This window comes from Taudactylus pleione, unplaced genomic scaffold, assembly GCF_031769625.1.
Source record: "Taudactylus pleione unplaced genomic scaffold, aTauple2 ptg000306l, whole genome shotgun sequence".
In the NCBI taxonomy this organism is placed as follows: Eukaryota; Metazoa; Chordata; class Amphibia; order Anura; family Myobatrachidae; genus Taudactylus; species Taudactylus pleione.
The window spans coordinates 4742391-4764659 of NW_028284707.1; the positions used below are offsets into that span (position 1 = coordinate 4742391).

A 22269-nucleotide genomic window follows, 5' to 3' on the forward strand; every position below is an offset into this window, starting at 1 on the left:
AGGCATATTTGAAAAATATTAATTAAATCAAATAGATAAATAAACCCCCAAAAAACACAACAAAGAAACGTTATAATAAAAAATCTCATGCCCACAGTAGTAGTGGTGCCCCTTAGGCAGAGTCCCCTATGCTGTGCATGCCCCCAGTAGTTGTGGTATCCCTTATGCAGTGCATGCCCCCAGTGGTACTCCTTATACAGAGCCCGTTATACTGTGCATGCCCCCAGTAGTTGCGGTGCCCCTTATGCAGAGCCCCCTATGCTGTGCATGCCCCCAGTAGTAGTGGTACCCCTTATACAGAGCCCGTTATACTGTGCATGCCCCCAGTAGTAGTGGTACCCATTATGCAGAGCCCGTTATACTGTGCATGCCCCCAGTAGTAGTGGTACCCCTTATGTAGAGCCCCCTATGCAGTGCAGGCAGTACCCCTTATGCCGAGCCCCCTATGCTGTTCATGCCCCAGTAGTGGTACACATTATGTAGAGCTCGTTATACTGTGCATGCCCCCAGTAGTGGTACCCCTTATGCAGAGCCCGTTATACTGTGCATGCCCCCAGTAGTGTACCCCTTATGCAGAGCCCGTTATTCTGTGCATGCCTCCAGTAGTAGTGGTACCCCTTATGCAGAGCCAGTTATACTGTGCATGCCCCCAGTAGTAGTCATACCCCTTATGCAGAGCCCCCTATGCTGTGCATGCCCCCAGTAGTAGTGGTACCCGTTATGCAGAGCCCGTTATACTGTGCATGCCCCCAGTAGTAGTGGTTCCCCTTATGCAGAGCCCCCTATGCAGTGCGTTCAGTACCCCTTATGCAGAGCCCCCTATGCTGCGCATGCCCCCAGTAGTAGTAGTACCCCTTATGCAGAGCCCCCTATGCAGTACCCCTTATGCAGAGCCCCCTATGCTGTCCATGCCCCAGTAGTGGTTCCCATTATGCAGAGCCCGTTATACTGTGCATGCCCCCAGTAGCAGTGGTACCCCTTATGTAGAGCCCCCTATGCAGTGCGTTCAGTACCCCTTATGCAGAGCCCCCTATGCTGTGCATGCCCCCAGTAGTAGTAGTACCCCTTATGCAGAGCCCCCTATGCAGTACATGCAGTACCCCTTATGCAGAGCCCCCTATGTAATGGGCACTTTTTTCATGCCACAAAAGCTAGCTAGAAAATGCCTCTGCAGTACTGACCTCAGGAACATTGGTGGACTTTACTTGCCTTGTTTTGTGAAGTTATCCACGCGCACCGCTTCTGAAAAAAGCGAGTGTCCGTCGAGCGCCAAGACAAGTCGTTATCGCTTGATCGTTCAGTGATCAACATGTACATACTGAACGATAATGATAGCGATTAAGTCATCGTCCACATCGGGCAGCATGTACCTACGATGAGCAATGTCAAAAATGACCAGCGGGAGCGCGCATCGCTGATCGTTTTCGACAATGAACATCACGATTACTAAACGATTAATGAGCGATTAAACGATTACGATATTGTAATCGTTTAATCTTTCATTGTAATCGCCCAGTGTGTATGCTCCTATAGTTGGACAGAGAAGTTGGATGGTTGGTCGGTTGGATGGCTGAAGGAAAGTTGGTCTGATACGTGGCCTGCTTTAGTCGCTGCAATCATACTGCAAGAGGCATTAATTGGAAACGAAACGTGAAATACCTTGAAGTGAAACACTTGGCTGCACTTTACTAGCTCTCCCAGACAAGATCTCACAAAGGCCAGTCTAAGCTTTAAAAAAAAAAAAAAAGTGATACGATAAAGATTTACAATTTTTCTTGGCTAAGAAACAAAACGGAAAATGCAAAAATATACAATGTTGTGATTGTGTATGTGGCATGTTCAGGAGAAGTCACGAGGGAGACTACGGCAGTTATACAATAGTGGAAATATATTACCCGCTCTTCTATTTCCCGCTATCAGATTGCAATATCGTTGTGTTTGTTTAGTGACGGTGAAATCCAGCAGATCCAGGTACTTAGCTGTAATTATATGTTAGTCCCCATCAGACAGGTTTAATAAAAACTATAATTAGCATGGGCAAACTTTAAAGTGCGCGAGGTGTTATTGCCTAATTACGTTGACTTTCTTTCAAAGGACTTTCCTTTTCAGTATATTAATATAAAAAGAAAATAATTAGCATTATTATTCTGTAAACCCTATTCAAGGTGGCTGGATCCTGGTAGTGTACAGACAGGGGAGGAGGACACACCTGGGGGCAGTCTAATACTCCCTCGGGCACATATTTTTTATCCTGGTGGGCAAGCACACAGCACCGTGCCAGGAGCAACGGCCCATTCTTTAAAGGGCTGATTTATCAGAGGGCAAAATCACAGAAATTAGATCTAGTGTTATCGGCCCTTACACGCTAGACAATATTTTGAATGATTTAAACGATTCTGACACATCAGAAGGACAAATCATTCAAATCGTCAATTTACGCACTATGGAGCTCATTCAGAGCCGCTCGCAAGCGGCCCGATGGTATGCGAACGCACATGCGCATGCTTGGTTCTGCGCGTGCGTGAACTACTCTGTGCGATGGCAAACCGCTCACTCGGCCAGCAAAGACAGCCCAGGGTAATGAGTGACAGGAGAGGCCGTTTGTGGGTTGTAACAGGGGCAGGACACTAATAACGGGGGAGTGGAGGTGCGAACGCAGGCGTTCCTGAGTGTTCCAACGCCGTTTCAGAGGCGTGCATAATTAACAGGTAGCGTCATTGTACACGTCACTTGCCTGTTTCTTACACTGAAGTCCTCGCAGTGCTTGCGGTAGGGTAAGGCAACCACAAGCGCTGCGATCGCTTCCGATGGTCCTCGATGTACCAATGTTTTAAAACACGTCCTGGAGTTGATGTGCGCTAGTAGGCGTCTCTACATATGCTAATGGGTGTCTGCATACACAGAGCGATCGCTCGCACAGCCACAGTGGGTGTGCTAATGCCTTTCCGAGTGAGCGCTTCCGATGGCGTCACTTTGCCGAATTTGCATACGCTGGAAGCGAGCGGCTCTGAATGAGCTCCTACGCGCTCATACACAGTGTCTGTCAATCTCGGTAACGATTCCTCTCAGATCGTGCAGTGTACGCACTACCGAACAACGACCGATATGTCGTTCCGACCTGGCCGATGCAGGCGTCACTTGACAGGCACTCCCTGGACACTCCCCTCCTCCATTTTGTGTCTGGATCACAGATGCAAGGAGCAACAGCATCAGCAATGCCCAGGCGCGATCAGGATTCCACACATCATCGTATATCGGTAAGTATTATGCCTACCCCTAGTCTGTGCTGCTGCTGACCACCAAAGTTTATTATATGTCACTGCCCACCAATGTTTATTATATGGCGCTGACCACCAATGTGTATTATATGCCACTGACCACCAATTTCAAACTTCTGGCATACCTTGAGAGAGACCCGGGGAGGGTCAGACTCAGAACGCATGGGTACCACGGTGACTGATGTACACGATCCGGCTTTGACGGAGCTCTGGACGGAGGCTTACCCGGGACTGTAGCTGGGAGACTCCACACATTTATATGCATTAAAAACTTTGGCCCTCATTCAGAGCCGTACGCTCTGAGCAGAGCGCACGCTCTGAATGAGGGCCGCCCTCCATGAAAATGGAGCGTCCTCCTGGACGCTCGTATAGCTGTGGGTGACCACCCACAGGCTATACGAGTGTGCAGTTTGATGGCCGCGATGGTCGTGACCATCGCGACCATCGAAACTGCGAGCCGGAGCCTGCGGTTGAGGTTTTCAACCGCAAGCTCCGGAGTGATTTTGGCTCTATCAGCAGCCACAGCAGTATCCTATGCCTGTGGGGGGGGAGCGATCACCCTGACTTTGCGCCGGACTGAGGGGGTAACAGGGCCCCCTTCCCCAAGCTCCGCGGCGCTGTTAAAGTGTTTTTATTTTGCTCAAGGGGGTGTGGCCATGCCTGCCGTAATTATGCCACGCCCCCTCTTTACCTGGGCCCCGCAGGGCTCTCTACGCTCCTGAGCCTACCCTCTTTCCCCTCCCGCGGTCCTGTGACAAATGACGCTGAATCACCGCGGGAGGGATTTATATCAGATCCATAACTTGCAAGATCAGCTGCCGAAGAGGACGTCATGCCTTGTTTTCGAACCTGAAAATGGCGAGGAGATCCAAACAGCGGCTCCAATCTCCTCGGATTAGGTAAAACCAAGTGGGTTCGGTTTCCTGGTTGTAATATAGGGCCTGATTTAGAGGTGGACGCAGTCCCGATGTTTGCATCAGTGAGCGATCATTCGCTACTGTGCACGCGCAAAGTCTAGTAATCCCTTACTGCGCAAAACATCTCGTAATCCCTTACTGCGCAAAAAATCTTGTAATCCCTTACTGAGCAAAAAGTCTAGTAATCTCTTACTGCGCAAAAAGTCTAGTAATCCCTTACTGCGCAAAACATCTAGTAATCCCTTACTGCGCAAAACATCTCGTAATCCCTTACTGAGCAAAAAGTCTAGTAATCCCTTACTGCGCAAAACATCTAGTAATCCCTTACTGCGCAAAAACGTCTAGTAATCCCTTACTGCGCAAAACATCTAGTAATCTCTTACTGTGCAAAACATCTAGTAATCCCTTACTGCGCAAAAATGTCTAGTATTCCATTACTGCGCAAAACATCTAGTAATCCCTTACTGCGCAAAAACGTCTAGTAATCCCTTACTGCGCAAAAAGTCTAGTAATCCCTTACTGCGCAAAACATCTAGTAATCCCTTACTGCGCAAAACATCTCGTAATCCCTTACTGCGCAAAAACATCTAGTAATCCCTTACTGCGCAAAAAGTCTAGTAATCTCTTACTGCGCAAAAAGTCTAGTAATCCCTTACTGCGCAAAACATCTAGTAATCCCTTACTGCGCAAAACATCTCGTAATCCCTTACTGAGCAAAAAGTCTAGTAATCCCTTACTGCGCAAAACATCTAGTAATCCCTTACTGCGCAAAAATGTCTAGTAATCCCTTACTGCGCAAGACATCTAGTAATCTCTTACTGTGCAAAACATCTAGTAATCCCTTACTGCGCAAAAACGTCTAGTAATCTCTTACTGCGCAAAAACGTCTAGTAATCTCTTACTGCGCAAAACATCTAGTAATCCCTTACTGCGCAAAACATCTAGTAATCCCTTACTGCGCAAAAAGTCTAGTATTCCATTACTGCGCAAAACATCTAGTAATCCCTTACTGAGCAAAAACGTATAGTAATCCCTTACTGCGCAAAAAGTCTAGTAATCCCTTACTGCGCAAAAATGTCTAGTATTGCATTACTGCGCAAAACATCTAGTAATCCCTTACTGCGCAAAAACGTCTAGTAATCTCTTACTGCGCAAAACATCTAGTAATCCCTTACTGCGCAAAACATCTAGTAATCCCTTACTGCGCAAAAAGTCTAGTATTCCATTACTGCGCAAAACATCTAGTAATCCCTTACTGAGCAAAAACGTATAGTAATCCCTTACTGCGCAAAAAGTCTAGTAATCCCTTACTGCGCAAAAATGTCTAGTATTGCATTACTGCGCAAAACATCTAGTAATCCCTTACTGCGCAAAAATGTCTAGTATTCCATTACTGCGCAAAACATCTAGTAATCCCTTACTGCGCAAAAACATCTAGTAATCCCTTACTGCGCAAAAACGTCTAGTAATCCCTTACTGCGCAAAAAGTCTAGTAATCCCTTACTGCGCAAAACATCTAGTAATCCCTTACTGCGCAAAAACGTCTAGTAATCCCTTACTGCGCAAAAACATCTAGTAATCCCTTACTGCGCAAAAACATCTAGTAATCCCTTACTGCGCAAAAAGTCTAGTAATCCCTTACTGCGCAAAAACATCTAGTAATCCCTTACTGCGCAAAAAGTCTAGTAATCCCTTACTGCGCAAAAACGTCTAGTAATCTCTTACTGCGCAAAACATCTAGTAATCCCTTACTGCGCAAAAAATCTAGTAATCACTTACTGCGCAAAAACATCTAGTAATCCCTTACTGCGCAAAAACATCTAGTAATCCCTTACTGCGCAAAAACATCTAGTAATCCCTTACTGCAACGTCTAGTAATCCCTTACTGCCCAAAAACATCTAGTAATCCCTTACTGCGCAAAAAGTCTAGTAATCCCTTACTGCGCAAAAACATCTAGTAATCCCTTACTGCGCAAAACTTCTAGTAATCCCTTACTGCGCAAAAACGTCTAGTAATCCCTTACTGCGCAAAACATCTAGTAATCTCTTACTGCGCAAAACATCTAGTAATCCCTTACTGCGCAAAACATCTAGTAATCCCTTACTGCGCAAAACGTCTAGTAATCCGTTACTGCGCAAAAAGTCTAGTAATCTCTTACTGCGCAAAACGACTAGTAATCCCTAGAGATGGAATTTACTACACATGGGCGTTTCAGGGTGGAGACTGGGATCTGACCTAAAGTAATACAATAAAAAGGAGATGGCATGGGCATGCTTTGGCTTTCTCAATTGGCAGCCACAGTATCCATATCCTGAAAAAGTTAGAAAGGAGGCTGTGCACCAAGCAGGGGCTGCTTGAGGAGTCGATGTTGTGACTGATGGTGGAGTGATTGGATCCACCATAACAGCTGAGCATTGCTCACATATGCAAAGTGGGAGTTGCAGGGTTAGCTCAGCCCGTCGCATGGAAGTGTACAAGAGCTGGGCCGTAACAGGGCGGCAGACCGCGCTGTGCTGGCCCTAACCCCTATACCCATGATAACATGACATCACATCTAGTGGTTGGGAACGTCAGCTCTAGAAAGTGGAGCATTGCCCAGAGCATCCTAAGGACACTCTGGGAAGCTCCACAGGCTGCAGGGTGTGAAATTCCGACGCCTGTCATTTTACCTGTGCCGGGAGCCCAACACCCGGCTTACCAATCGAAGGTAAGCCGGGCGCGGACAGCCACGCTGGGGGGAGGGTTAGGTTAGGGGGCTTCCGGGGGGGACTTAGGGTTAGGCATCCCCCCGGGAGGTTAGGCTAGGGGAAGATGTGGTAGGGCTAGGCACCCCGGGGGGAGGTTAGGGTTAGGCACCCCCCGGGAGACTTAGGTTTAGGCATTTAGAGGGGGGATTAGGGTTAGGCACTGGGGGTTGGGATAGGTTTAGGCTCCCTTAAGGGAGGGTTAGGGGGTGAGCTTAGGTTAGTTTATACTTACCTTAGTGGAGTCGGGATTTTCACCCATGTTGGGCTGCCGCTGTTGGGATTTGAACCGCCGGCCATGCGGCGGTAAATCATACCGAACCCCCTGGAGCGTCCCTTGGATGCTCTGTGCGACTATACAGTAGCGCTACTGGCTGCAGGGTGCCGCGGGGCAGTGACGGTGCCTATGCCCTGTGTGACTAGGGATGCTATACATTCTGTTTATTCCAGGATCGTACTGGAATTGGGTTCTGTGTCCAAGACAATATTAAGGAGGCCAAAATGTTCTGGTTTTGTGATGGAGGGGCGGCCGCTGACAATGGAGTGGCAGACACGGCTGCTGTCATAGTGAGGGCAGAAGAGGTCACGCAGAAGTGTAGGATTCTATGTTATGACATCATGATGTCAATGGTGGCTTGCTGTCTTTTACTTCCCATCTGAACCTATAGAGCTCCTATTAAATGAATGCCTATTTTAACTGTACCAATCTTTGACCTTTGATCTCCTCTTCTCTAGCTGTACTCTCATTGAGGTACAGTAGTAGCCGCAAATCCTCTGAATTGACCACAGGTCAACAGGGCACTGGTCCCAGACTTTATCCTGCTTCAACAGCAGATGCAACTTCTGTCCTTCCTTCTAGTTGTGAGTTTGATGCATTCCTGCTCTCTCGCTCCCATATTCACTGCTTACGCACACAGCAGAAGCAGGGGTCCTACTACCCTGATTATCTTTATGTCACATTCTGATTATGCATAATATTCCATCCCAACTGAGGTCATTTTTAAACTCACAACATCTGTGATATATTTTGGTGGCATGATCCAAGTTACTATATATTGTGGATCAAAGGCCTCATTCAGAAATGTAAGCAAAACCAATGGTTTGTGTACATCTCTGATGGCGAGCAGTCTGCGCAGGCACAGAATGTGTACTGTGCATGTACAGTCCACCATCTGCCAGTTTGCTGCAGTGTCTCCAAGCACACATTTTAGAAGATTCGCAGGTGGAGCTAATTATATCAGTTGTGATTCTGAAAGGAAATCTGGAAAACATGCACTGTTTGGGGTCTTGAGGACAGAGTTTGAGAACCTGTGCTCTAGAATATTATATTTGAACCTGTCATGAGAATTTATGCCTCGGCTATGAATATATGTGAGCGTATCATACTCATACAGGGGTATTCAATATGGGTGCGATAACATCGTTTTTGCGTTAATATCGCAATTATGACGTCATTATCGCAGGTTTTACTTTTACACCCTATTCAATTTCAAAGACTTATCGCAGTTTTGACAAGTCTTTGATAAAAAACGGTGATAACTTTTCACCATTGAATAGGTGTCGAAAAAAAGTGCAGAATTGGGGTTTAGGTGTGCAGGCTTAAAAAAAATAGCCTGCACCCCTGAGAATGACATTTAAAAAAGAACTGTCAAAAAAAGTAAAAAAAAAAAATAGGGACACCCCCAAAAAAAATTAAAAAATTGGGGTGCAAAAAAAAAAATTGGGAAAAAATTGTATAACAATAGGGAAATAGGTTCAGGGCTATTCTGCAAGTATGCGGCAGATGTTTTCTAGAATAGAATTATAGCGGCAGGTGCACAAATGCAGAATTTAAAAAAAATTACTTTAGGGACACCAAAATATGCTAGTACCCATTTTCCTGTACCCCAAATTTGATGGGACCACTTAAAAAAAAACCCAAAAAATAACCTAAGTGCTCTTCTGCATCACTTCTTCAATGTCGGGAAAAAAACACCTGCTACCGCTATTTAAATCCCCGACTTCCGATTTTCAATTAAAGGCTAAAACGGGGGTACCCATAGTGTTCCCCCATGTTTTTACAACTTTAGGGGTCTTACAATTATTTTAAGGAAAAATTTGTAACTTTACGCAAATCCAACTTCGGAGTTTCCCGTTTTCGTTAATTTTATATTGAATACGGGGATAAGCGGGAGCGCGCACGAGACTTTAACTCCGATATGAAACGTTAACTTCGACAGTGAAGTTAACGTTTCATATTGAATACCCCTCATAGTATATCCCGACAGGTGTTAGGTAAGTATCCTAACTCTCAGCCCTTAACCCTCCTTTTCTGCATCCTAACCCTCTTTACCCCACACACTAACCCTCCCTCTTAAGCTGGCCACACACTAGAACAACTTACATCCAACCAGCCAACTTGTTGATTGGTTGGAATGAAAATCTGGTAAGGAATGAGAGTAAATGATGATCAACAATTTGCTTGTAAATGCCAGAAAACAGATGAAAATGACGTCAGACAAGTTTGTTAAATGTTTGATCTAAACAATTTGTTCAAACAACAGTTTTTATCCATTTTCCGGCGTTTGGGAGCAAATTGCTGATTGTCATTTGCTTTCATTCCTTACCAGATTTTCATTCCAACCAATCAACAAGTTGGCTGGTTGGATGTAAGTTGGTCTAGTGTGTGGCCAGCTTTAGTGCCTAAACCTAACCCTCTCCCCTTCGTGCCTAAACCTAACCCTTCCCCTTCGTGCCTAACCCCCCCTGTCCACAGCCTAAGCCTAACCCTAACCTCCCCCCCTCCCGCAGCCTAACCCTAACCTCCCCACCGGTGGTGCCTAACCCTAAAGCCCCGTCTGCAGCCTAACCCTAATATCTCCCCTCCCGCAGCCTAACCCTAACCCCCCCACCGGTGATGCCTAACCCCTCCCACTGGTGGTGCCTAACCCTAACCCTCCCTGTCAGCAGCCTAACCCTAATCTCCCCCTCCCGCAGCCTAACCCTAAACCCCCCCCCACGGGGTGCCTAAACCTAACCTCCCCCCCCCCCCCAACAGCTAGCAACTAACAGCGCCCGCTGTACTTACGATTGGGATGCCGGCCGGTCGGCATTCTTGCGTCGGCATCTCCACTGATGTCAGAATTCCGGTGTTGGTCTTGTGTCCGCGGTTCGGGATTCTGGCGCTCAGATTTCGGCAGCTGGCATCCCCATGGCAGGTAAATTAACTACATCCCTTCATTACAATGTATGCAGAATTCTTCTGCAAAAACAGGCCCTCATTCAGAGGCGGTCGCAAGAAGCGACCGCTCTCTCTGAATGAGGGCTGCCGCTTCATTTTTGAAGTGCGGCCTCCTGGTCGTTAGGTAAGCTGTGGGTTACCAACCACAGCTTAACGACCGACCAGGTTGATGGTCGCGATGGTGAACATCATCGCGACCATCGGGGCTTGCGACGAGATCCTAAGGTTGGGTCTCGGCAGCCGCAAGCCCCAGGGAGCTTCCTGCTCTGATCGAGCAGGAAGCTCCCCACTGACATCACTGATGATGTCAGTGCGGCCGCCCACAAATTGGTAGGCGTTCCTTAAGGAATGCCTCCATTTTGGAAACCACCCCACCTACAAAACGGGGCGAGCTGTTGATCAACATCGACAGCCGCCCCTTTTGTAGAGAGCTCCGGAGCGAGAGAGTTTCTCTCTCGCTCCGGGGCTTGCGCACACGCAGTGCGGCCGCTGCGTGTGCGCAGGGCTATCGACCCGGTTGCGAGCACATCGGCGCTTGCGACCGGGTCTGAATGAGACCCACTGTTACATTGTATTTTGGAACTTAGCTAATGATTGATAGAAAATACTACGCTGCCTAAGTCCAGACACTGACATATCAACCTAGTATATATTGTCCACATACTAAAACACAGCAGTGGATCTCCAATTAGGAGACAAAATCCTCCCCAGCAGTGGGCTGTGGATGTATATATTCGCCCCATTACTGGCTAACATTTGGGCAGTCAGCATTACCTCCATTGTGGGAGGATGTGAGCTCCCAGGAATAACAATGTAGATGTTTCCCCAGATACTATTTTTGAATACTGTTATTTCCAGTTGGTTGATATTTTGCCACAAAATATATTTTTTGGCTCTTTTATTAGGATACTCACCTAGTGGGTCCCTGACTACTAAACATATGCTTAATATATTATATGTTTTCAGTATGTTTATGTTGTGTGTCATATTAGGAGCACTATTAATACATTTTAAATACTAACCAATAAAATACTTTTCAGTTGATTACCCCGCAAAGTGGTCTTCTTTCCTTTCTCTTTTCTACAGTGAGTACACTGACTCCAGGGAGCACCACTAGCTAATTAAAAATATAGGGGCTCATTTATCAATGAGTTTTATCATACACAACATCAGGGGTTCACGTCCGAGAAGCAAGGTACCCCAAAAAATTCCAGCCAAGGACCATCCCCGGGTCATCACACGAAACGGGGAAAAAAGGTGATAGTGAAGTGTAAAGAATAGATGTGTAAGGATAAATCAATAAGTGTTAATGAAATGAGAAAGAATTAAAATGACAAATAATAAACAAACAATTAGAAAAGTGATAAAAAAAATATCTATGTGAATTAAGTGGTGATGCCATGAGAAAGGTCCAGCCAGAAAAACTCCAGGGGCCCCACTCCCAAACGTTCACCCCAAAATAATTATTGCTACATAATAGTAGCACCCACTCTGGGTCATATAATTACAAATTATTGTACTGCATGATAACAGCACATGTATAAGCTGAGAGCTGACTCACCTTGGAGGTACCCCAGAAACCTCCACATGGCACTATAAGGACCAGCACTTCCTCCCAATGCTGGCTCCCTTCATGCTTCTCAAGACTACAAACAAAAAGTATGGTGGTCGCTCATATCAGCTTAATGACATAGCACAGGTGCTTGTAAAGGGTGGGGCACGTCCCGGCAAAAATAATCCGGTGAAGTTAAGCTAGCCTTGCCCACCGCTTATTTTGGTGCCCTGCAACGTATGCTAATGAGGTTAAAAAAAAAACATAACGGTGTGGCCAGATTAATACCCCAAAACCTTGTTTCCGAGTCTACTTTATGGGTTATAACTGGGTAGCGGTACACAGGCAGGTCGGCCTCTCCCCCGTAAGTACAGATGTATAGGACCCTGCTATTGCAACTGGAGTGCGGTAATTATTTTGCATGTGCGATGTGATCACCTATTTCTTATTACACACACGTGTGGCATGTATACTGTATACTCACTAAGCCTTGGTCACATTTATAGAAACATGACATATGTGCTTTGCAGTATGACAGTCCTGCGCCTGCTTTCTGTGCGAGCACCATGTGCATTGGGCTTTACAGAGACATTAGAGTCATTTAGACCATGATACATTATGGGACAGCCTGAGCAATTCACATGAGAGGCAACCAGAACTTCTCCATGGCAGCTGATGTAGGATTAAAAGCAAGCAAGGCATGCTAGGACTAGTGGTTCACATAGTGGAGAACCACAAATGACCGAAAACCTTACAGCTGTACAGTTTTCCTAATGCAGCACTTATGTAAAGTTATAATGCAAATGTATTCAAATGAACCCAGTAAACTACAATGAAATAAATAAATAAATACATAAATGACATTTCATGCCTTGCTTACTAGGCTTAAACTGATCAACAAACAAGAGCGCCACCTGCAGCTGCCCGACGGAACTGCACAGCCTGATGTAACATGATACCCGCAACAAAAATGGAGTCTGCTCCTCTTCCGGCATGTAGGGGAGTGGGACCTATTCCGTACAACTGTCAGGTGATACCGAGCGCTAAGGATCCTGGGTACAGTGTGCATTAAGGTCCAAGTCTATACCTGTCCTGTGATTAGAAAATCGCGTTTCTGGGGTAAGAAGAGGCTGCCTGCTCTCAGCATTATACCATTGGTTTATTGAATGATATAAAGTGGCATGTAATGCTCATTGCTGTGTGTGCATGTAGTGCACCTGGCTGTGTATGGTGTGGTATGTATGGCTGTTTAGTTGGTGGGTTGTGTAACTTGACCCCTCTCTCTGACGTTGGGGTTGTTATATTTCTTTATTAGCCTGATCACTATGAACTGTTGACTCTGCAGCACAAGTGATAATGCACTTCCCCTCATATAGCTGATCATATTTTATTACATATAGTTAATATATACTGTAAGTGAAAATATTATTTTGCACATGCAGCCCTTTGGAAGCCGGTGACATGCGCGGCTCCCCGCCGCTAGTGCGCATGTGCCAGTTCCGGCGGCTGACAGATCGATTGCGCAGGCGCTGGGAACCGGCCAGGAGGAACCCGTGAGCGATTGCACCCTCTCGTTTTCCTCAGCGACAGCCCCCCTCATCTAAGAGAGTAGGAGCCACCGCTGGTCCCCATACACTAGTATGGGGACCTTCAGTCATCAAGCCCCAAAAACTAAAAGTTATGTTTGACTGTGGGAACCTGACCCACCTTCACATGGCGTTGGTTCCCGAAGCCCTGCTATTGGATGGAGAGGGATCCTGCGCAGCGCGTCCTCTCTGGCAGTGCTCATGCATGAACTCCAACAGTGTAAAGTTCTGGTGCTAGTAATTAGCGGTGTAATCGGCAATGGCTGGGGCCAGAGCCGGCCCTAGCCAAACTATTGGGTGGTGCCCTCCCCTTGGGATCATGGAAAGGGGTGTGGCCTCATGAAAAGGGCGTGGTCTCACTGCTGTGGCCCCTTCCCCCATTGTGCTGTGCACCCAGCACCCCTCTCCCAGCACACAGCACAGATCACAGCACCCCTCACCCAGCACAGATCACAGCACCCATCACCCCTACCCTCACCCTGCACAGCACGATGTCAGCACCTCTCACAAAACCCAGCACCTCTATCCAAGCAAAGCACTTCCCCCTCACCCAGCAAAAACACCCCTCTCCCAACACCCCAGCCCATCTCCCGCACCCAGCCCAGCAGCACTCTCCCAGCACATCACAGATCACAGCACCCTCCTTTCCCAGCACAGCACGGTGTCAGCACCCCTCACCTGACCTATCACACCACAGCTCCCCCCCGTCACCCAGCACAACACTCCTCACCCCGGTCCACCCCCCCTCTCCCAGCACAGCACGGTGTCAGCACCCCTCACCTGACCTATCCCAGCACAACACACCCCCCCTCTCCCAGCATGGCACGGTGTCAGCACCCCTCTCCCAGCATGAGCACCACAGCACCCCGGCCCCCTCCCCAAGTTCTAGACTTACTTTACTTGAGCACAGCCTGCAGAGCCGCCCGAGTTGAGGTACAGCAAGCCGCAGGTGGCGGACCCGCTTTTCCTGGCACAGGCTGGCAGGCTGCAGCTGTGAGTGATGATTGCTGGAGACAGATCCCGGAGCTGTGAGGTGTAACTCACTACTCCGAGCTCTGCAAAGGCCTATGGGAAGAGCTGCTGAGGGTGCAGCAGCCATCCCGCTGCCATTTACTTATAGTTCTGGATGAGCCTCTGATCATGCACAGAACCTCATTGCCAACCCCCGTACATATCGCTCCAGAGCCAGCAGACGGTAATCACTAGTGGCCGTCCAGGTGTCCCGCCCCCGCAAACCACTGCCGGCTCTTCCGCCGCTGCCCGCTCACTGTTTGCTGCTGCCGGGCTCGATCGGTGGTGTCAGCTGAGCTCCGATCATGAACGCTGCACAGCGGCCAGAGTCTCAGCCCAGGCGGCAGCAATTGCCTCGGCCATCCCTGCCCAAGAAGTCTGCCAGCCCTGGACAGGCTTGAATGCCCCTAGGCATTTGCTTACTTTCCCTATGCCTAAGGCCGGCTCTGGCTGGGGCTACTGCTTTTCTGAGCAGCTGTCCCTGCGCCAGGGCAAAATTGAAATGCTCTGGTTATATGGTATCTGATGGTGCAATTCATGGCAAGTAATATCAGTGTCAGCAAGATGTCAGACTAGCACTAATGAATTTATTTTACTGTCATATTTCACAGAAACACCCATCAGTGATCGCAAAATGAGGACCGGGGACTTTTACAGAATGTGAGAGTCCCTGGGGACGCTCTTTGCGAAGGCCAATCCCAGCCAATACAGTGGCTCCTGTGATGTCTCCCAGGCCCTGCGGCCAATCCCATGGCTTCTGTAAAGTCTCCCTGGCCAGTGCAAAGCTAGGCTTCTGGGAGAACTATAAAACGTGGAGGAGGAGCCAACCATTGGCACCATTCATTCCTGGATGCAGTGGCTGCCCCACCCGGCATATACAGGGAAGGTGGTTGCGGCATCCAGCATATTGGGAAGGCAGACCCGGCGTATGGTGTAGGCAGGTCCGGCACCCGGTGTATACAGAAGGCGGCTCAGAGGCTCTGCATCCTCCTTGGTCTCTGCACACACCCACCTTCTCCATCAGTTACCCTTTGACTCTCCTGGCTGCAGAAGCGGTGTTGCCCCCATCATGTTGGTTCAGCAGCCTCCTCTCCATCCCCGACTCCTTCAACCAGCTCTTCGCACACAGGAAGCCAGGGAGGTGGACACTGCCCTGTCTAGGAGTTAGCTGGAGCTCTACACCCCTGTGCTGAGGGACAAGCAGAGACTGCAGCTCATGCTAGATGAGATAACTCTGGTGACATAGCTGGGGGTTCCCAGCAGGAAGAAGGAGGTGACTACTGCGCCAAGTACTGCCTGCCCCTAACCACCTCCTTGCCCCACTACTGCCCCAGCTGCTATCTACCTCTACTCCCTCCCAGGGGCGTTTCTAGAGAGGAGGGGGTCCGTGTGCAGTCTCCAACACGTGCCCCCTCCTCTGCGTCCCGTTGCTGGCTGCGCACTCAGCAGTGCACGGCACTTATAGACGCTGGGTACTAGAGTGTACCCAGAGTCTATAGCGCATGTACAGGTCACCGGGAAAATGGCCGCGACGGCCATTTTCCCTATACTGCTCTTATGCAAACGATGGGAAAATGGTTGTGGCGGCCATTTTTTCAGGCGGAAACACCGGGGCCAACGTGGGACTCTGGAGGGGTAAGTTTTATGGGTGCAGGCTCCCCCTGGACCCAGGGGCCCGTGTGCCCCGCACACCCTGCACCCATTATAAATATACCCCGTACTGCCCAGCTGCTATCTATCCTAACCCCCACCTTGCCCCAGTACTGCTCCACTTGTTATCTACTCTTATCCCCCCTTCCTACTGACACATGCTCTTACCCCCTCCCTGCCCCAATTGCTCCCTGTCTCAGCCCCCAGCTCTACCCCAACTGCTGCCTGTCCTTAACTCCCTATACCCCAACTGCACCTGCCCCCAGCACTGCCCAAGCTGCCAGTTGACCTCACCCCAGACACGGTCACAACTGTTGCTTGCCCCCACCTTCCACTCTGCCCCCAGCACTGCAACTGTTGGCTATGTGAGATCAAGGCAATGTATTTATAAGCAATATCACAGTACTGAAAAGTGTGACTTGCCATGGTGTACATGTGGGTGGTCTGATGCTATGTGGGGAGGCATATATCAAAAGCATAATTTGTGATAGGACCCAGACACAGTTAAGTAGGACGCCAATTTTTTTAAGTGATTGGTCCCTGGGAACCACATATTTTTCACCGGTGCGATCACTGACCCATATAATGCATTCTGACAATCACACTATACATACATATATATGTGTGCACACCAATAATCCTGAACAGGATTTCGTCAGTGTTACATGGGGGGGAAGTCAATTGTTTTCGGCACCCGTAGCTCCCATCTAAAGTGACCTGGAGCTAATCAATTGTTTTCGGCACCTGTCAATTATCGCAGATTTCTCCTCGGACCCTCTTGAGGCCCAAGCAGATATCCGGCCAAAGTAAGGCTTTTGGGTGCCTTAGCTGCAGTGCCCTGGCTTCTTAATTGGCACTTAGGATGCAGAGCTACTTCTCCCATGCTATCACGTGCATTTTGGGCACAAGAAGGTAGCCATTACGACCAGCACGGGGCTGGTAGCACAAACAATTGAATCGTCCCATAAAGGGAAAAAGTAAAAGCTCAGCCAATGTCCCGTCCAGTCGTCATCAAAGCAATTGTAAATATTGCTCTATAGAGGAACCCACTTACCTGACATTGCTAATGACAAAAGCATAATATACCCTATGCCTATAGCTCTCTCTCACCCTGTACTCTCAACCATCCTTTTGTTTCCTACATCATCCTGATAATGTTTTATTTATCTGAGTTTCCCAGATCAGAGGCAGAGAGGAGAGGTCAAGCTGGGTTGTATCTCGTCACAAGGTCCGAGGTGTATGAGGGGAAAAGGCTAGTGAGGGGTTTGTAGGAGAAGGTTAGTAATTTGAATTGTGGATGGAATGGGGAGTCAGCATAGGGATTTGCAGATAAGGAGCAGCAGGGGTGAAAGTTTAGCCCTGTTGCTTGGCTCAGGACAGATTGTAGTTTGGAATGGCGCGTGAGTGGAAGACCAGCTAGGAGGAGCTTGCTGTAATCAAGGCGGGACAATGAGAGAATGGACCTGGGTTTTGGTTAAGTCCAGAATGAGAAAGGGGCTATGTCTGGTTATGTTATGAAGGAGGAGGTGACAGGACTTTGAGAGGGACGCGATCTGTGGGGCGAAGCTGAGGGCAAAGCCGATGATGACACCATAACAGCGAATATGGTCACTGTGGGAGATAGTGAGCTGATGGGATGGGCAGTGTAGAGGGGAAGGACGATGAGCTTGGTTTTGGAAATACAGGTTGAGTCTCCCATATCCATATATTCCGAAATACGGAATTTTTTTGACTTGACTGAGAAAATGAAACCTTTTGATTTTTGATGGTTCAATGAACACAAACTTTGTCTAAGGCACAAATTATTAAAAATATTGTATAAAATTACCTTCAGGCTGTGTGTATATAAGGTGTATATGAAACATAATTGAATTTCATGTATGTACACAAACTTTGTTTGAGCCACAAAATTATTGAAAATATTGTATAAATTACATGCAGGCTGTGTGTGTAAGGTGTATATAACACATAAATGCATTCTGGGCCTGATTCAGACCTGCTCGCGAGCGCTATGTTGATCGCAAGTGGCCCAGTGCGCGTGCGCATGCGCACGACGGAGCCGGGTCTCGTACCAAAGGGGGCGTGCTGTCGATGTTGTGACAGCACGCCCCCTTTGGTGGGTGGGCCGGGGGAGTGGCTGCCCAAACGGAAGCGTTCACACGAGTGATGTCAGTGGGAGAGATTTTGGCTCTGTTTGAGCCGAAATCTCTTTGGGGCTTGCGGCAACGAGACCCTACCACAAGGGTCTCGTCGCAAGCCCGATGGTCGCGATGGTCTTGACCATCGCGACCATCTTCCTGGCCGCTCGCTATTGCTGTGGGTGGTCACCCACAGCTATGCGAGTGGCCAGGAGGCCGCTCTAAAAAACAAGAAGGCCAGCCCTGATTCAGAGCGAGCGCTCTGTCAGAGCGTCCGGCTCTGAATCAGGGCCTCTGTGTGTATATATGGGTCCCATTCCCAAGATATTTCATTATGGTATGCACATATTCCAAAATACGGAATAGTCCGTTATCCAAAATACCCCTGGTCCCAAGCATTTTGGATATCGGAGACTCAACCCGTATTAAGTTTGAGATTGTGTTGGGACATCCAGGTAGTGATAGTGGAAATGCAGTAAGACGTGAGGGATTAGTGTTTTGGGACGCAATGGACTTTGCTACTTAGCTGCGCCAAAACACTAATCCGAAATGCGTAGTACACTATAAGTAAACTAAACCGCAATACTGAGGAAAAAGTAGCACAGTGGAAGAAAAAGTACACAATCGATGTTAAATAGGCAAAAGACAGGTATGTCCCGCGCCATCCATGTTATGCTCGATTGGCGACTTTATTCTAATTCCCTTGCTACAAAAACCACTAATTCTAAATACTTAGGGTCTGATTCAGAGCCGCTCGTAAGCGGCCGCTCGTTCATTCCGAGCGATGTTTGCACAACTGCGCATGCGTACGGATCGTAATATGCATGCGTGAATCAGTCAGTGCGACCGAAAATCGTTTGTTCGCTAAATAGGGAATGCCTGCTATTTTGAGTGACAGGAGGAGGCGTATGTGGGTGGTAACAGGGGAAGGTGCTTGAAAACGGGGAGTGGATATCCGAACGCAGGCGTGCTTAAAGGTCAAAACGGGCGTTTTAAGGGTGTGTATAATTAATACAGCAGCGTCATTGACCACGTCACTGGGTTATTTTATAGTCAAACTGCTCGCAAGATTGCGGTAGGAAAGACCAACCACAAGAATAGCGAGCAGTTCATACGCTGGTCGATGTACTCGATTAATCTAATAAATAGCGGACATGATGTAGGATGCGAGCGGCCAGGGGGCGTAGTTTTCAAAAAAACGACCGCATGTTTTGTTCGCTCGTTCAGAACTAGAGGCGTGAACAGACCGCAAAGAGCGAACGGTTCATTTGAATAGCCACCCCTTTTTTCTGAACGAGCGAGCGCAAATAGCGTCCGGCTCTGAATGAGGTCCTTAGTACACTATAAGCAAACTAGGACACAAAACTGAGGAAAAAGTATGCAGCATAGGAATCGCGCCAAGCGCAAACGGGATAGGTGAATGAGGACACATCGGTATGTACATACATTCTATCGGTCTCATTTCTATCTATCTCCTGTTAGTAGTATGTCTAAAAACAGTGTAAAGTGAGGAATCCCTTATAATCTACACAATTTTATATGCAGACTTATTTTTTTCTGCAGGTCTTTGGTGGAAATGTCATCTCACGTTTCCCAGGTGAGATCCCTCTACAAGAAGATCCTCCTCCTTCACCGGACATTACCTCTACACCTGAAGGCCCTCGGAGACCAGTACGTGAAAGACGAGTTCAGGAGACACAAGAATGTCGCCCCCGCTGAGGCCAAACTCTTCATGAAGGAATGGGAGGTACTGACTCGCTGCCCTGTGTTATGGGGTCCATACATCAGCAATCAATTTGGGGCAATGCTGCTTTTCCCAGATGATTGTGCAAACATGGGGTTCACTGATTGCCGATTTCGACCAAAAAAGTGATCGGAGTGTGTGAATCAGGTTGTCCAACATGTTGGACTTCACCGACCGGCCGGGGCTGTAGATTGCTAGTGTGTGGTAGCTGTAGCTATGCTTATGGCGCTAAAACATTGCAGGATTAGGTAGAGAAAAGATATAATGGGATATAAGACCAAGGGGTGTATTTACTAAGCAGTGTTAGGAGACAGCGTGAAAAGTGATAAGAAAGTGATAAGGTGACAGCCAATCAGCTCCCAACTGTCATCTCACAGGCTGTGTTTGAAAAATGACAGTTGGGAGCTGATTGGCTGGCACCTTATCACTTTCTTATCACTTTTCACTCTGTCTCCTAACACTGCTTAGTACATAGACCCCCAAGATAGTAAAAGAAAGAAAAAAAAAGAGAAAAGATGAGAAATTTTCCCGCTCTGCATTAAATGGCTAATAAAAAATGTTTTTTTTTTTTTTTCCTAAAGCAAAATATTTAAAAAATTGTTACACAAATAACAATAAATACCAGGTACCTGTAAGTGTATAAACAATAAATCTATAATAAAAGGCACAATTGCAATCAGTAATAAATCAATATATAATGTGCTTATGTATATATATATCCACACAACACACGAGGTGCATCTGCTTGTGATGCAAAGAATTAGGCCTGAACGGCTTAGATAATGTCCAGGGACCTGTAATCCTTTTTAAAACTTTTGAAACAAGGATTGGCACGCATAAAAACTTCTGTCTCCTGCTACAATCTTAACCGTTAGCCCAATGGCTGAAATGTGTTCTATAAACAACGGGACAAGTTATTCCGTTTATACGTGACGTTGCTCTGTCTCCTGCAATATGGAGTAAAATAGTAAGACCATAACAGTGACTGGCGATACCTGGTCTTCTCTTCTCCTGGCGATGGTTCCCCGTTTCTTTGACGCTGGCTGTGCTCCGGCGTACAGCACCTCGGCGTCCTTCTGCCGCGCTCTATGCACCCTTCCGACTGCTTGGATGTAGCCCTTATGTAGCCATGCCCATTACCTTAACTGATTAACAGGTTTCTTAAACCGTTTCCTTGCAGTAAACAAAGAGATAATGTTGCATATATATTCCTTCACGTGCGAAAAAAAAAAAAAAGGAACCGTTAAGATTTGCTGATATATAAAGCTGATATTCTTATGCTGCATACACACGGGCCGATTCGCTCCATGAGCGACATCGTCCCGTGTCCCCCCGTCAGGGGTGTGCTCAGCGTCTTTAACGCCACTGAGCGCAAACACTGAACGATCTCATGAACGATATCGTACAGTGCCGGGCTCCCTCCCTCATTGCCGAACATGTTCAAACTGACACTATCGTCAGGTTGGACGGGAGGTTCGGGCGATTAACGATAACTGCCAAAGTAGCGCGCATTGGTCGTTATCGTTCATCGTTTTGGGGCAGAAACTGAACGATTTTTTGGACGACTGAACGATAACGGTGGCGTTATGGTTCAGTCATCCAAAAAAAAGCTGCGTGTGTACGCGCCTTTAGACTGTTACAATTTTCTAACTGTTAAAGGAAGCAAAAATATATATAAACATATAATTGGAGACTAATTGTTCAATCAACACCAATACTGGTTTCCACGATATATAATATATATATATATCTATCCATTCACCTGAATAAATAAATAATAAAATGAGATTAAACTTCAAATTCATTTATTTAGAGGCATCTTTAGAGCATAGGGAAGAAATAAGAATGATCCAAATTAGACACATAGGGCCAAATGTAATAGGGTGAGAGTTTAGAAAATGTGAGAGTTTAGCAGTAAACTCTCACATTGGTTTAGTTTTATCTTCAAAATGGGAAAACATCTGAATGAGATTTTAAATCGTGAGAGTTTTTTAAGTCTAAAAAAACATGCAAGTTCGCTCTGTTACTTTGTTTTTGGACTTTATTACATTGGCAAAGTTTAAAAAGTGTCAGAAACTCTCACTTTTTTAAACTCTCACCCTATTACATTTGGCCCATAGTGGTAGGAAAAAAAAAGAAAGAAAGATGGCAGTGGAAGGAGTGGGGATATGTACAAAGATCGACTTTCGGTTATAGGAAAGAACCCAGATCAAAATCAGTGTTTAACCTTTTTGCACACATGCTGTCCATATGGTAAATCCATTTGGCCTCTCATTTGGAGATTTTTGCTACTTTAAAGGGCAAAATTTACTAAGTGGCGGTTTGACGGCGGGTTCTATTCTATTCTATTCTAAACCCTGGCAGTTTGGTGGTGGTTTCTATTCTATTCTAAACCCCGGGGGTTTGGTGGCAGTTTTGCAGTGGTTTC

General features: G+C 47.2%; 1 protein-coding gene across 1 annotated transcript in view; it reads left to right on the forward strand.

Moving 5' to 3' along the window:
- The first annotated feature begins 12694 nt into the window (after positions 1-12694).
- Positions 12695-22269, forward strand: part of SDHAF3 (succinate dehydrogenase complex assembly factor 3) — a 68031-nt gene continuing 58456 nt past the window's right edge. The window contains exons 1-2 of the mRNA XM_088442201.1: positions 12695-12831; positions 19661-19844. Of these exons, the coding sequence (XP_088298327.1) occupies positions 19674-19844 (171 nt within the window). The 5' untranslated portion in view covers positions 12695-12831; positions 19661-19673. The remainder of the gene's footprint in view (positions 12832-19660; positions 19845-22269) is intronic.